Source organism: Lissotriton vulgaris, chromosome 6 (assembly GCF_964263255.1).
Source record: "Lissotriton vulgaris chromosome 6, aLisVul1.2, whole genome shotgun sequence".
Lineage (NCBI taxonomy): Eukaryota > Metazoa > Chordata > Amphibia > Caudata > Salamandridae > Lissotriton > Lissotriton vulgaris.
The window spans coordinates 982,304,179-982,318,526 of NC_141694.1; the positions used below are offsets into that span (position 1 = coordinate 982,304,179).

General features: G+C 43.1%; 1 protein-coding gene across 1 annotated transcript in view; it reads left to right on the top strand.

The window, feature by feature from the left end:
* The window catches only part of KIAA0408 (KIAA0408 ortholog), a 124,859-nt gene that overhangs the window by 56,298 nt on the left and 54,213 nt on the right, over positions 1 to 14,348 (top strand). Inside the window, exon 6 of the mRNA XM_086927016.1 lies at positions 799 to 2,086. Within this exon, the coding sequence (XP_086783142.1) occupies positions 799 to 2,086 (1,288 nt within the window). The remainder of the gene's footprint in view (positions 1 to 798; positions 2,087 to 14,348) is intronic.

The following is a 14,348-nucleotide window of genomic DNA, read 5'->3' on the forward strand; positions in this document are numbered from 1 at the left end:
AGATGAGAATTCAAATCACGTTTTATCTTAGATAGTAGTTTATGTAGGATTTACCATGCTCGTAAAAGAGAGTCCCTAATGTTCGAAGACCTGTTGTGTCTGGTTTACTTTTGAGGTTTTACCAAATCATTCTGCAGAGGATACGTACATCTCATCTGTAGTGCCATACTCCGTTTCCTTCCCATATTATTAAGAACTAATGAATTCACTATTCGAGAAATCCTAGAATGTTGCAGCAGTGGTGGGTGTGGAAATCTTTGCATGTGTTCGCATTTACACATAGGTATGTGTGTGTGTGTGTATATATGTGCATCTGTACTAATGACACTATTATATGCGTGGATCTCTTGTGTGCTGAAATAACAGGTCATGCTTGTGGTGAGTTATGGAATATTACCTATCTTCCAAGGAATAATAATTACTGTTAAAGGTGTTTCTTGAAAATTATAATGAACAAGTGCATATTTACTTTTAATACACAAAGTATTTTAATCCAGTTTCAGGATTGTGTGGTTTCTTGGTGGAATTGGTTATTGTGAAAATGATGTGTACCTTGGCTACACAATCAAACCCATCTTTATAGAAAGACACATTAAAATGACATGCTTAAAAATAGTGTGACACAAAGTAATAAATACTAAATAAGCTTACTTGTCATTTTGTGATGTGATATGTGCTCATCTCCTCCTTGTTTATTTGTTCTTTTGATAGGAGCAATGGCCTTAATTGTAGCAGTGTTATTGATTCAATTATGATTGCGCGGTTGACACCTAAAATATACATTTTGTTTGTACACAGAATGAAATCCTATCCACTTTTGGGTGAATATGAAGAACCTGAAAATATGCCTATTAAAAGTGAGATGAGCTGTGTGCCTGCCAATGTGCAAAGCCTGTCTTCAGTAATGTCTCAAAGAGAAGAACTCAACAACAGGAAGAACCAGAAAGCTACCATATCGGAATTGAAAACCATTCCATGCAGTTCTGTCAATGGGGATGCAGTCCACATGGATAAGCCTACTTTTAGAGACAAAGAAGCCCCACCTGTTCCACCGAGGAGTACGTCCTGGCATTTATCAAACTCGCTCACAGTGTCCCCTCAAGCTTATAATGTATCCACACAAGTGTTAGACGCCAACTTGGTAGCTCAACAGGGTACATCAGGGAATAGCATCGGCAGCAGTGACCTTATCATCAAATGTAAAGCCAGTTCACAGGCAAATCAAGGAATGCCTTCAAAAATGTTTGCAAAGGGTTCTGTTTCACCGTTTTCTGAGAAAAAAAGTACTACTTCCGTATGCCATGCAAATGTCTCTCAAAGAAAGTTGGTACATAGTGGAGGCAAGTTTGAAAAAGACACTAAGATCTGTGATGTGAGTCCGCATCACATCAATGGCTGGAGTGCTAATAGGGGCTCACCTTGTAGCACAGACAGGAAGTGCCTGAATAATGTTGAGGAGTTCTTAAGTAATGGGAAACTATTAGCAAAGACTGACGAGTTTAACAGGATGGTATTTAAAACAAAAAAATGTACCATTGCTTTGCCAGACAGTCCACAGTGTTTAACGGCTAATAAGGAAATGACCAGCAATCCATTGTGTAGCTGCAGAGATAACTCTTTTAGCATTGATGGTACAGTTAGATTGTCTGATCCTAGCTTGCTATCATGTAAGGAGAAGGAGACAGCTTGTTCTAAAAGCATTATAACAGCATCAAGGCATCAAAAGCAAATTAATGGCTTCCAAGGCAGCAGCAGCTATCGACAGATGCTTCATGAGCATGATTGGAGACCAACCAATTTATCTGGTCGTCCACGATCTGCTGATTCCAGGTCCAATTATGGTGTAGTGGAGAAACTTTTAAAAACCTTTGAGAAATCAGCAGGTCCTACTTTCTGTCACTTTAAAGGCGTTGACGATAAGTGGACACAATCGGATTTTGAGTTCAGAGTCAGAGGTACAGAGACATTGAACCAGTATCTGGAAATGCTTCACACAGAGCACCCAACAAAAGAGGTTCCTCAAAACACACCCAAACCTGCCAGGAATCCATGTGAGCAAGAAACTGAAAATATCAACTTCCCAGAGGTATGATTCAAATAACTCTATTTTGACTGTTAATTAAAAATGTAGGTCCCATGTAATGGGATTCATAAGTCAAACTACCTTGCCTGTGGTTTATTCATTTGCTAACTGATTTACGATTGGGAAATATTGATTTATTTTAGATAACTCGTTTGATCCATTAGAGTTCGCTATTTTAAAAGTTGATATAGCAAGTCTGGAATATTTCCTTACATTTCTATCTAAGAAGTACAATATTTTAGGTTAATGTGCAGAGCATTTGAGATTTGTGTATTGAAACTGATGGTAAACCAGTATTTTTAATTTTGATACTGAAATCCGGCATGTTTGTTTGCATCGGCTTGCCTCATTGCTAAATGGCTCCTCAGACAAAAACAAACCACCTCCAAAGGGAATGCTGTTTAAATCTCAAAGTAGATTTCCACTTTCATTAAAACATAATGTTTACTATGAGCCTCCAGCATCACTTCATACATTTAATAACATCCATCAGAAAACCTCAACATTTTAAATTAATATGAAGAAATAACTAAAAGGATGGTGGAGTCCTGGTAAGAGGAGGGGCACATGCTCCAAGTTTTGGGTAGGCTGTGAGTCCAAGTGTACCAAGTACATACGTGAGTGGGCAAAAATAATTTTGAAGGCTAAGGAGCTGGTCCTACCGTGTTAATCGGGTTGGATGCTAGCAGACGTGACAAGAAAAGCAAAGTAAATGGTGAAAAATGGGTGGACATCGCTTGGAGATTTAAAGCTAGGCCTAGAGACAGATTTGTTGAGTAAGGTGGATATATTACTAATAATTAGGAAAAATGTTCTTTGCCGCTGCTTGACTTCTTCTTAATTATTCCATCCATATTTTCTATCTCTGGGTGGCTCACCCTCCTCAATAAAAAAATATCTTCAGTTTTCTTAGATCCTCCTTCCTACCGTTGTCATGTAGTCATGCTAACATTGTATTGCCCAATGCTTTAAGAGGTTTATTTATGTCAACTTCTGGTACATTTAAAATGATAATGTTAAGTGCTACCTTTATGAATTTTGAGAGTTTTATGTGTTTGACCTTTAGCATTTGATTTTGAGAAGTCAAACATTTTCAGTGGTTTGGAACCGATATCTAGAGTATTGGTGAAAATACCAAGGTGGCATCTGCTCATTTTCCTCCTATTCACGAAAATATCACAGAGGTTTTACCTACAACGGTCAGTTAAAGTCTGTGAGCAGCTCAGGGTAAACATTTTGTGTTTCAGTAGCTACACTGTTATTGGGCACAGGAGTAAAGTTGATTTGCCACTTTCTGTTGATGATGAATGTATGGAGGTGTCTATGGCATCAACAATCCTAGCATTTCTACGTGTTCTGCACTGATCCAAAGCAGTCTGTGTTTTGTGGATCACATTCAGAGTTGAGGGTGGGCATCTGGAGACCCTCTTCATTTCACCTCCTTCAGTCTCTCAATTTCACGTTTTACTGCCACTGCTCAAATCCTTGTATGGCAGCCTAATTACATTGTCTGCAGCTTGATAAACCAAATTGCCATTTGTGATCAATGCCTCAGTTAGAGAAGGCGAAGATGGGAGTCTTTTGGACTTTTGTATTAGACCAAGATAGAACCGCTGGCTCCTGTTTCTTTGTCCATATAAATGGAATCAGGAACATTGAATACATCTGTCCTCATCTGGCTGAGGGCCTTCTGTCCCTTTTTCATTTTTATCAAAGAGGCCTTGATCCATCTATTCTCCTTTCCGAAGCATCAGTGCGAAGATGTTTTGGATGGCAGTTGCAGTATGTCTCCTGGCTACCTTTCATCCCCATAGTCCGTTCATCTGTTGAGCTAGCCAGTAGTGTGGATCAAAACGAGATCAGTTGTTTGTCCAGAGACTTATGTAATCCTAACTGAGCCACCTGTGAATTCTTCTTTTTTGGAAACATTTCTTCATCATTTCCAATAGGGATTATTATGCCCAGGACTTGGAGTAATGGAGATACTACTATAACCTGTTGGCCTTAAAGTCTTTCAAATGTTTTACAACAAACCTTATTCTAATGCAATGGCTTCATGTGATTGTTCTAAATTGCTGGCTATAGTAAGGCTGGCATAATTGATGTGTTCTTCTATTCCAGAGCCCTAGTGCCCTGAAGTTTAGATGCATAGAGTCTCAGCCTGGAGTTTCATGTTGCTTTTTCTTAGGCACCTCTTATAAGCCTTCATTTTCTACTGCAAGTGGAATGCTAAGCTATGTTTGATTTGAACTTTATTACTCTGAAAAATAGTCTCATCAGAACTTTAGTTTGCTAACTTCTCCCCCACTTAGCATTATAACCATTTGCATTATAATTATGCAATTTTTTTACTCTTCTACTCTCTGATTTCTTAAGTGCACTCCACACCTCATTACTGATCTACCACACAACTCATGTCTGGTGCCTGTTCTAACCGCTTGTTCACCTCAAATTTAGGAGCAGAGTTTCAACAGCAACAGTGGCCCTTTATGAAAACCATGCTTCAATGTTTTTTTTATTATCTCGGTGGAGAAAATATGCATTATTCAAAATCTTAAACATATATAAATAATGCAAACCATCATATTATGTAGAATAGCAGCAGCAAAAAATAGTTATTTCATTCACAGAAATATCTCGAAACCTTTTAAAATTGATGGATAGAGTTAAGTCTTAATGCATAAAATGATTCATAAACGATTATTGAATGCGTTTTCCCCCTCCCAGTCAACAAATAAATGGTACAAGTATAGACCTCCATCTTTGCATAATTGATGAAAGAGCAACATAGATATCTATAAATATACATATTGTATTGTTACTCGAAAGACCTTACCTTGAAGAGAGGTACTCAATAAGATTATGTAAGGATCAGGTCTAATAGCTTAACCTATTTTTTTTGCCGACGTCATGAAAAATCTGGATCCAAAACGGTTGCAGTTTAGGACTCTTAGTTTCTGCCACCAATCACCTATTGAACTGTTTTGTCATCAAAAATAATAAGGTGAATTGTTGAGAAAGAGCTTGGGCTGCAACTTTGGCGTATAAAAATATGTCCAACTCATGTAGAAATTAATTTGACGATATTAGGCACCATGAAAAGCATAATTACTGAATTGGGATATTTCCTTTCACATTTTATCAGTCAGTTTAATCCCATATTCTCTATGCTGTTCAGCAAAGAGCTCAGTAATTAATACTATACCATTTGCCAATTGCAAAAGTAGGCGTCTAAAAAATTGCTTTAGCTCTTTCATAAGGATATGGCCTAACTTTGATAAGGTAAAACTGTAAACAGCCTTGTGGAAGGTGATAAAAATCAATATACAATTCTTATTAAATGAATTCTGAGTTACCTTCCAGCATTTACATGCTCAGGAATTCAAAACATCTGAAATCCATAAAAAAAACTGCATCTTCTCATCTTTTAAGCACTCTTGTTTCAATCTTTAAGACAACATTTTGGCACTGTTGTAAGGTGATAAATTGATGTTCAAGGCATGTGAGCTGTAGATCAAATGCTTTGCATACTCCTGCCACCTATAGTTGGGTCCGCATGTTTACAAGTTGTTTTTCTTCTAAGACATCTTTCCAATTACGAGGTGAGGGGGCTCCTTCTTTCGGTGATAGTGCGCATGGGCATTGACTACATTGTTAGATTGTTTTTTCCACCATCGGGTTCGGAAGTGTGTTGCTGCGCTCCAGTTTGAAACTGTTCTGTGGTTCCCCTCGACACGCAACCATCTCTACCTCGACGGTGTTGTTCTCGTACATGTTCCCACTTCTCCATGTATCGTTTCGGTCACTGAAAACTACTTTTGATCGGAAAGCTTTGTGGACAGCTTTTGAGCCTAACCGCATCGGGTCAGCTGTCTGTCGATGGAACGGACACCGTTCAAATTTTGCCCTCAGTGCCACGTGAAGTATCCATGCACTGATTCACATAAAGTGTGTAACTTGTGCTTGTCTCCAGAGCACAAGGAGAAAGACTGTGACACCTGCAAATCACTGAGATCGAAGAAAACTCTTAGAGATCGTCAGGCATGACATCAAGAAATGCTGCTTCAAATCATCGAATATACACCAAACCTCTTCGGTGAATATTCTGATCAAGAAGATGTGGGGACATCAGCAGCGGAGGAAGAATAAATCTTCTCTGGTCAGGACTCCGGCTCGGACCTCGAGATAGACCTCGACGTCCACGATTTGCCGCAAGGACGGGGTCACCTGAGTACCAAAGACCCCCCAGACCCACCAACGTCCCCAGAAAAAAGGCAAGGCTTCGGCACCACCTCTGCCATCTGGCCAAGGTCAGCACCAAGACTACTTTTCCGACTCCTCCCTTCGGCTCTGAAACACACTGTCAAGCCTTGCGGTTCCGTACCTACTCGCCAAAAGCCCTCTTTGAATCTGAAACCATCCGTATCGAAGCAAAAATCTGTCTCGGAACCGAAACTTTCCAAGCAAAAAGTGAAACAGTTAGGAACCGAAATCTTCAGCATCTAAAGAGCATCACATATCGGCACCAAAAACAGCAGTGACGAAAATAAAACATACCTCGTCCAATCTGAATTTAGACGTTGTCTCACCAAAAAAGGATTGGAAACAAAAAGAACTCTATATTAACCCGGATACAGGTTGTATACACACCAAACTACCTCAAAAACACAAACTTCCAGATGAGGACACTCCTTAGAAAATTACTTTAAAGAGGAAATCTGTGGCCACCAGTCCTTTTCATATACCACTGTCATACACTCCACCATCACCCACTCTTCCTTCTGATCCTCTACATATTACACCTCAGGATTCTCCACAATCTCACTATGATAATTATGGCCTGACTAAACTATTGATCCCCCAAACAGATAACAACCCGGACCTTTACCCTGCCAAGCCATCACCCCCAGATGACAATGTAGCCTACCAAGAACTCATTGCGCAGCACAATATAATGGAGTGGCACTACATAAAGAGACATTAGATGAAGATTTTTTGTTTGAAACCTAAGGGTCCACACATAGGTCCTTGCAGACACGTACCATCCTTAAGGGCATAATGAGGCACGCCGATGACATTTTTAAGGATCCTGTATGTGCTCGCATATTAACTCCCAGAGTTGATAAAAAATATAAGGCTTCCCCCACTGATCCAGTTTTTATGAAGGGACAATTACAGATAGATTTACTAGTTGTATCTAATGCTCGTAAAAGATCTGATTCCCAAACATCTACTAGGGAGGCGCCATGTCTGAATAAAGATTCCAAATTAATAGATGCCTCTGGCAAACGTGTAGCAGCACAGGCGGCCAATCACTGGCTCATTGCAAATACGGAATGCCTTTTAGCCAGATGCGACAGGTCCCAACTGTGATGAAATGGAGCAGCTGCTTCAGTATCTTCCAGATGAGCATAGAACCAGAGCCTAGGACTTAGTAAACAAAGGGAAACGAATTTCCAGTTAGTCAATAAGGTGTGCGTTGGATGCTGCTGATACCCCAGCTAGAGAGGTCAACACCAACATCTCAGGATTTAAGCCCACGGTCCAACAATATATTCTGAACACACCCTTTGACAAAAAACATCTATTTGGACGTGATGTTGACCAGGCTTTAGAAAAAATTTAAAAGGGCACTGAGGTTGCCAAATCCATGGGAGCTCTCCAGTTCCCCTCCAATAGAGGTTCCTTTATGTGGTCCTTTTACCGAGCAGGATCTAAGACCACACCCTCAGACCAAAATACATCCACCTATAAGGGTGAAACCCAGTCGCCCCCTTCAAGTGGAGAAGTGTGGCTCAATGGTTAGAAAAGGCTGACCATGAAGCAGAGGTCAGACCCGGGACCAGGGTTCAATTCCCGACGCGGCAGGGTCTTGAGCCCAAAATGTCCACGGACTCGATAATTCTCGCTTCGGTGCCTGCTCGAATCATGGGTTCACACTCTGCAACTCCGGGCAATAGCTTGCTTAATCTCCACTATGGCCCCCCGCGGCGGGATGCCTGGCTTTCACCTTGGGGGTGCCCAGTTTGGGTTATCTCACAGGGAAAAACCAGGACGGATTCCCAAAGCAAGCGCTTAGAGACCGTTGGTGATAATGCGCTATATAAATTACAATTACAAGAGGATTCTTTTGGGGAGGTTACAGAGGGAACAATTCTAATTGTAGAGGAAAAGGCAGCATGCCCCGGAATTCCCCTTCCCCAAATAAACAGTGACTTCCCCACTTTTCGTCCTGACTATACCACAGCTGCTGGGGGAAGACTGCAACAATTCCTCCCTATAAGGCGGTCTATAACTACAGACAAAAAATACGTGTTAGGAATTTTCCAACATGTTTATTGCCTGGAGCTTACCACCAATCCTCCAAATATTCCACCTCACTTTCACAAGATGTCACCAGAACATTTACACCTACTCAAACAAGAAGCACAGTCTCTTTTATTAAGAGGAGTTATAGAGCCTGTACCATTACAATATCAAGGTTTAGGAGTATACTCCCTGTATTTTCTAATTCCCAAAAAGGACGGCTCTTTGAGACCTATTCTGGATCTCAGAGAACTATACCTATACATCTTGCCGGAACATTTCCACATGGTGGCACAACAGTGCGACTTCAGGTCTACTTTAGACTTAAAAGACGCATATTTCCACATTCAAATTCACCCTACTCAATGCAAATATCTCAGATTTGTGATAGAGGGCCAACATTACCAATTCAAAGTACTAACTTTTGGAGTCACCACTGCTCCCAGAGTATTTACAAAATGGCTGGCAGTAGTCGTAGCTCATCTGAGAAGACAGTACACCCATGTCTTTCCATACCTTGATGACTGGGGCATCAAAGCCAGCACTTATCAGAGGTGCCTCCAACACACTCAAGCCACAATCCAGTTGCTACACCAACTAAGGTTTGCAGTGAATGCCCTTAAGTTCCATTTGCATCCTGGGAGCCACCATAGACACTCAAAAAGCTTTAGCCTCTCCCAATGCAACTAGAATTCTCAGTATTCAGTCTCTTTTCACTGTGTTTCAGCACAACCAACCATTACCAGCAAGAGTCTTTACGCAACTGCTAGGAATGATGGCATGTTGCATAGTAATTGTTCCTCATGCAAGACTTCACATGCGTCCCCTCCAAGAATGCTTTGCAAGTCAGTGGAACCAGTCGCAGGGTCAATTGACCGATCTAGTGTTGGTAGATGGCCGCATTCATCGCTCTCTACAATTGGTGGAACCCACAAAATGTATCCAAAGAGCAGCCCTTAATCGACCCTGGTCTACAAATAGTGCTCACTTGCTCAATCACATAATCCAAGGATTGTGGAGTCTAAAGCACAAAATGCTTCATATAAATTACCTCAAACTACTAGCATTGTTTCTAGTGAGCAGAGCCTTTCTTTTTTTTTTTTTTTTTTTTTTTTGAAAACCTTTATTTGTAAAGAACACAATACACAGCGCCTGCCTACAACCCCTCGGGCCGGCCGCTATGACACATGGTAAAAGGATAAAAAAGGATCCAATAAGGCAGAACGTCGTTAAAGCAGTCTCTGAGCAAAAAGTATCGTGTAGAACCTGGAACCATGGCACGAGGATAGGAAAAAGGTTTAATTTTATGATTTTGTCGAGTACAATTTGAAAAACTACGAAAAGAGTCGAAGCTGATCTCTGACCAGGATAGCTATTATCTGTCAAGGAGCACCCGGAAGGAAGCTTGATAGAGGAAGGCACTAGGCAGAAAACAAGCGCTCACCATCAATGAACTAGGACCATCCGCTATGTCGCATAAGGGTATAATACAATAAACTCCCTAATAACACAGAACCCCGACCCCAAAAGAGCAAAGAAGAGTAAGAGAAGGAAACAGAAGAAGAGAAGAAAAAGAAAGAGGGCCATAGAAACAAAGAAAAACATAAAACACGTCCCATCCCCCCACCCTGCATACCAGCGGAAGGCCACGGCCCACCCCCCCCCCCAATAGGCATGCCTGTCGCCCCTAGAGAACCCCCAAGTGGGAAAGAGAGTAGAGAGAGTGAGAAAAGACCATCCCAGTCTCCAACCCTCAGAAAAGGCGGGAGGAGGTAAGTTCAACATACTCCCGGTCTCCACCGGCCCCGTAAACATCCCCCACCCCAGGTATCATCAGCACTACGTAGGTAGCAAGCAAATCAGCAGGTAGGGAGAGTCAGTTCAAAATGCGCAAGTAATTCGGACTAAAAGCAGTCCCACCCCGGTCCCCGCCCGTCAATGCGTACATCTCAGTAAAGAAATCGCCCAGCCCTGACCCGATCCTAGGTGGCCCCACGTACCCACCCCCCATGAGGAGCCAAAAGCGTCGGAGAAAGGAAGATAGCCAGCCCCAGTGAGAACAAAGAGGCAAAATGGCCGCACTCGATGATGAAGAAATGCCCAGGGACAAAATGGCCGTTGCTAATCCAGATCAGGGTCAACACATAGTAGGAGCCGCATTTTCAACATAATAAGTCTTTGCATTGCAGATCACCACCCAATCCCCGCAAGTCAAGAAGGCAGTACCATAGAGAGACTGCCTAACCCTGGCCCGATCTCGGATGCATCTCCGAACACATCCCTCGATGACTGCCAGCCCCCTCTGAAACAAAGAGACAAAATGGGCGCCAAGAGGGAGGGGGAGACCCACAGAAACAAAGTAAACGGTACCAAATATCCAAAAGTTCGTCGGTGTCAGCCAAAAGGGCCTCCGAGTCATCCTGGCGACACAAGTCCAACAGCTGGGAAAGCGGAGGCTTCAATGGAAGAGCCGTCGAGAGGGTCAGGAGTCGCTTAGCCGGCAGTCTCGTCGCTGATAACGGCAGCGAAGACAAAGTAGCAGTCCCCGGATGGGGAAACAAAGTATCACAGGCAGAGTAGGTAGACGGCCATCCACATGCGTCAAACCAATCGTCCCAGGTCTCATCACCGCCGATAGAAGTTGGTAACACAGTAGCGAACTCAGGCACCAACAAGGGAGTGTGCAGTTGTTGCTGGGAACATTCCCTCCGCGTCTGTCCTGAATCGGAAATTATATCCTCTAGTTTTTGGCTGAGCCTGTGGGAGCCATTAAACAGCGCCGATCGCAGATCATCAAGGGCAGTCAGGATAATGCCATAGGACGGGGCAAGCTGCGGTCCTCCCGCATCTGGAGCACATGAGGGGATATTCGATGCGATTCCCAGCTCAAACATGGCGCCGCAGCGGATATATCCATCATGCCGATAATCCGGTTGCAGAAACCTGGGGGATGCGTCATGAAAACAGCAACTGCCCCGTCCCCCGTTACCGTCAGCTGCAGCCAAGCGCCACCAGCGAGGAGCCCCCGTCGGCTAAGACAAATAGTCAGGGCGAAAGGGCAAACCACCGATTCCGGGCAAGCCCCGTAGTGAAGTCGGAGCAGCACTCACCCAGCGCTGAACAAAGGGACCGTTCGTGCCGTGCGGTCTACCTTCCAGGCGTGAGATAGTTGTAGCATACGATAATCCAAGGCAATCCGTGCGCAGCGGTCTGCGAGACAGTAATGAGCAGCTCCTCCCAGGCTCCGGGCATCATGCAGGCAGGCCGGCCGTCACCGCTCCAGCGAGGTCCGGCAGCAAGCGGCGGTGTATACCGGGGTCAAAGGCGTCGGAACGATTAGTAGGCTATCTCCGCACTCCGGACGAGCAGAGACTCCGGAGGGACATCGGCGAAGTCAGCAAACATTCCCCGGTCGGATAGCCGAGAAAATAGAGCAGGATTCAGACAGGATAGCAATGCGGGGCTCACGGGCCGGTGGAGCCGGGAGCCTACACGTCTGCTCCGGTCGCCATCTTGGCTCCTCCAATCGTGAGCAGAGCCTTTCAAACTCACCTTATAGGCAAAGCTGTCCTAGTCCGCCCAGACAACATGACAGCTATGTACTACATACAAAATCAGGGGGGGACACACTCACTCCAATTGTAATGCCTAGCACAAGATTTATCTCCTGGCAGATCGCCTTCTAGGAATAAACAATCAGATTGCAGACCTTCTCAGCAGACAGAAGCAGCATATACATGAGTGGGAACTTCATCCTCAGGTTCTCCTCCCATACTTTCAGGAATTGGGGTTTCCTCACATAGACCTGTTCGCCACAGAGCAAAAGGCAAAATGCCCAAGCTTTGCCTCCAGGTTGCCACACCCTCTCTCCAAAGGCAATGCCGTATGGATGAACTGGTCAGGGATTAAAAGTTTATGCTTTTCTGCATTTCCCATTCGTTCCTTGGTAGTTCAGAAACTCAGGCAAACATCACCCACACTGATTCTCATAGCTCCCACTTGGGTATGTCAACTATGGTTCACCATCCTGCTGGAGTGGTCAGAAGTTCCACACCAAAAGCTGCATCTTACCTCCAATCTCCTCACTCAGAGACATGGAGAAATCAGGCATCCAAATCCCAAAGAGCTCAACCTAGCGATCTGGCTCCTGAAGTCATAGAGTTCTATCATTTACAATTATCACCAGACTGTATGAATATGCTAAAAGAGGCTAGAAAGCCTACTACTAGGGCATGTTATACAGCAAAACGGAAACAGTTTGTTGTCTATTGTAACAGTATCAATCCTCTTGATGCTTCTGTACAGAATATCATCTGTTGTTACATTTACAGCAATCTGGACTAGCCTATACATCCATTCACTTGCATCTAGCAGCTGTAGCTGCATACTTACAAAGCAGACAACACTTATCTCTAGTCACAGTGGCTGTGATTAAAGCTTTTATGGAAGGAATAAAAAGAGTGATACCACCAAGAGTCCCACCTGCACCAGCGTGGAACTTAAACATAGTCCTTACAAGACTTATGAGTCCACCATTTGAACCAAAGCACAGGTGTCAATCACAATTCCTCTCATGGATAGTTGCTTTCCTCATAGCAATAACTTCACTGAGGAGGTTTGGTAACTCCAGGCATTAACTATACAAGAGCCCTTCTTTCAGCTTTATAAAGACACAGTGGTTCTTCAAACCAATTCTCAATTTCTTATACTGAACTAATTTTTGAAGCAAAATCGTCGTAAAAAAAAAATTCAAACAAGATAAAAACCTAGCAGAAACCGCCTGTAGACGTAAAAGTCTACGAAATACTGATTAGAGACTTTTGGCCAAAATTGTAACCAGTCATCTTATTCAGGTTGGCCAAGATGTGATGCATGCAGATCAAAGGTGGTATTTACCAGGTAGAGAGATAACGGGTAATACAAGACACTTGATTGAAGCAGAAGACTATTTTTGATCAGACTCTGATAAAATAGCTTTGATTATTATGGATGCTGAAAAGGCATTTCATTTACTAAGCTGGGATACTCTTTTTTCTCAACAGAAGATCTCTGAAAAACAGAAATCAAGAAGCCTAGCCACTAACTATAGTTCCATTCACAACACTATAAGTGAGTATAAGTGGTATAAGTGAATGGTTAAAAATACCTGCCTAGTAAGCTTTCAATAAATTTTATTCTTGCTTCCAGGTGGTAACATTAAAATATTGGGTGGAAATACTAGGATACCCAAACGCAATGTGTTAAGGTGTACCTATCAACTCCTGTCAACATGTTTCGTGCATACCCCAAGCACTTCTTCGGGACTACACAGGGACCAGCCCTGTGTTCGCCACTCCTTAAACGCTACAATGAGCTTTTTTGTGAAATGCTGCAATCTAAATTAGTGCATGCATATAGTACCTACGTATTCGAATGAATCACGAGGTTCATGTAGTGGGACCTAACTGCGCCCCATGGACTCGAAGGGGTTCAGTATCCCAGCAATTTGCTAACAGGATACCTCCCTCTTATTAGCACCTACTCGCGCCGCTTCGGTCTGAATGTTGATGTTACCACCTGGAAGCAAGAATAAAATTTATTGAAAGCTTACCAGGCAGGTATTTTTAACCATTCACTTATACCACTCCACTATCACACCCGCACCACACATAGTCAAATTATAAGTGCTCCTACGTAATTCGTCAGTCGCAGCACGCCCCAGTCCGTAGAGGACTGGGATGGCCCCTATGATGAAGCATGTCACCATGGGGCAACCCTGGTGAGTGAGGGGACACCAAGAAAAAGAGCAATTCTCTTTTTCCATTTACTATACCTACCAGTCCAACCCCAATGAGTGTTGTGAATGGAACTATAGTTAGTGGCTAGGCTTCTTGATTTCTGTTTTTCAGAGATCTTCTGTTGACTAAAGTAATTGGAGGGTGGGCCTATGCCCTTTCCTCCCTCTACCTCCCTTTCCTTT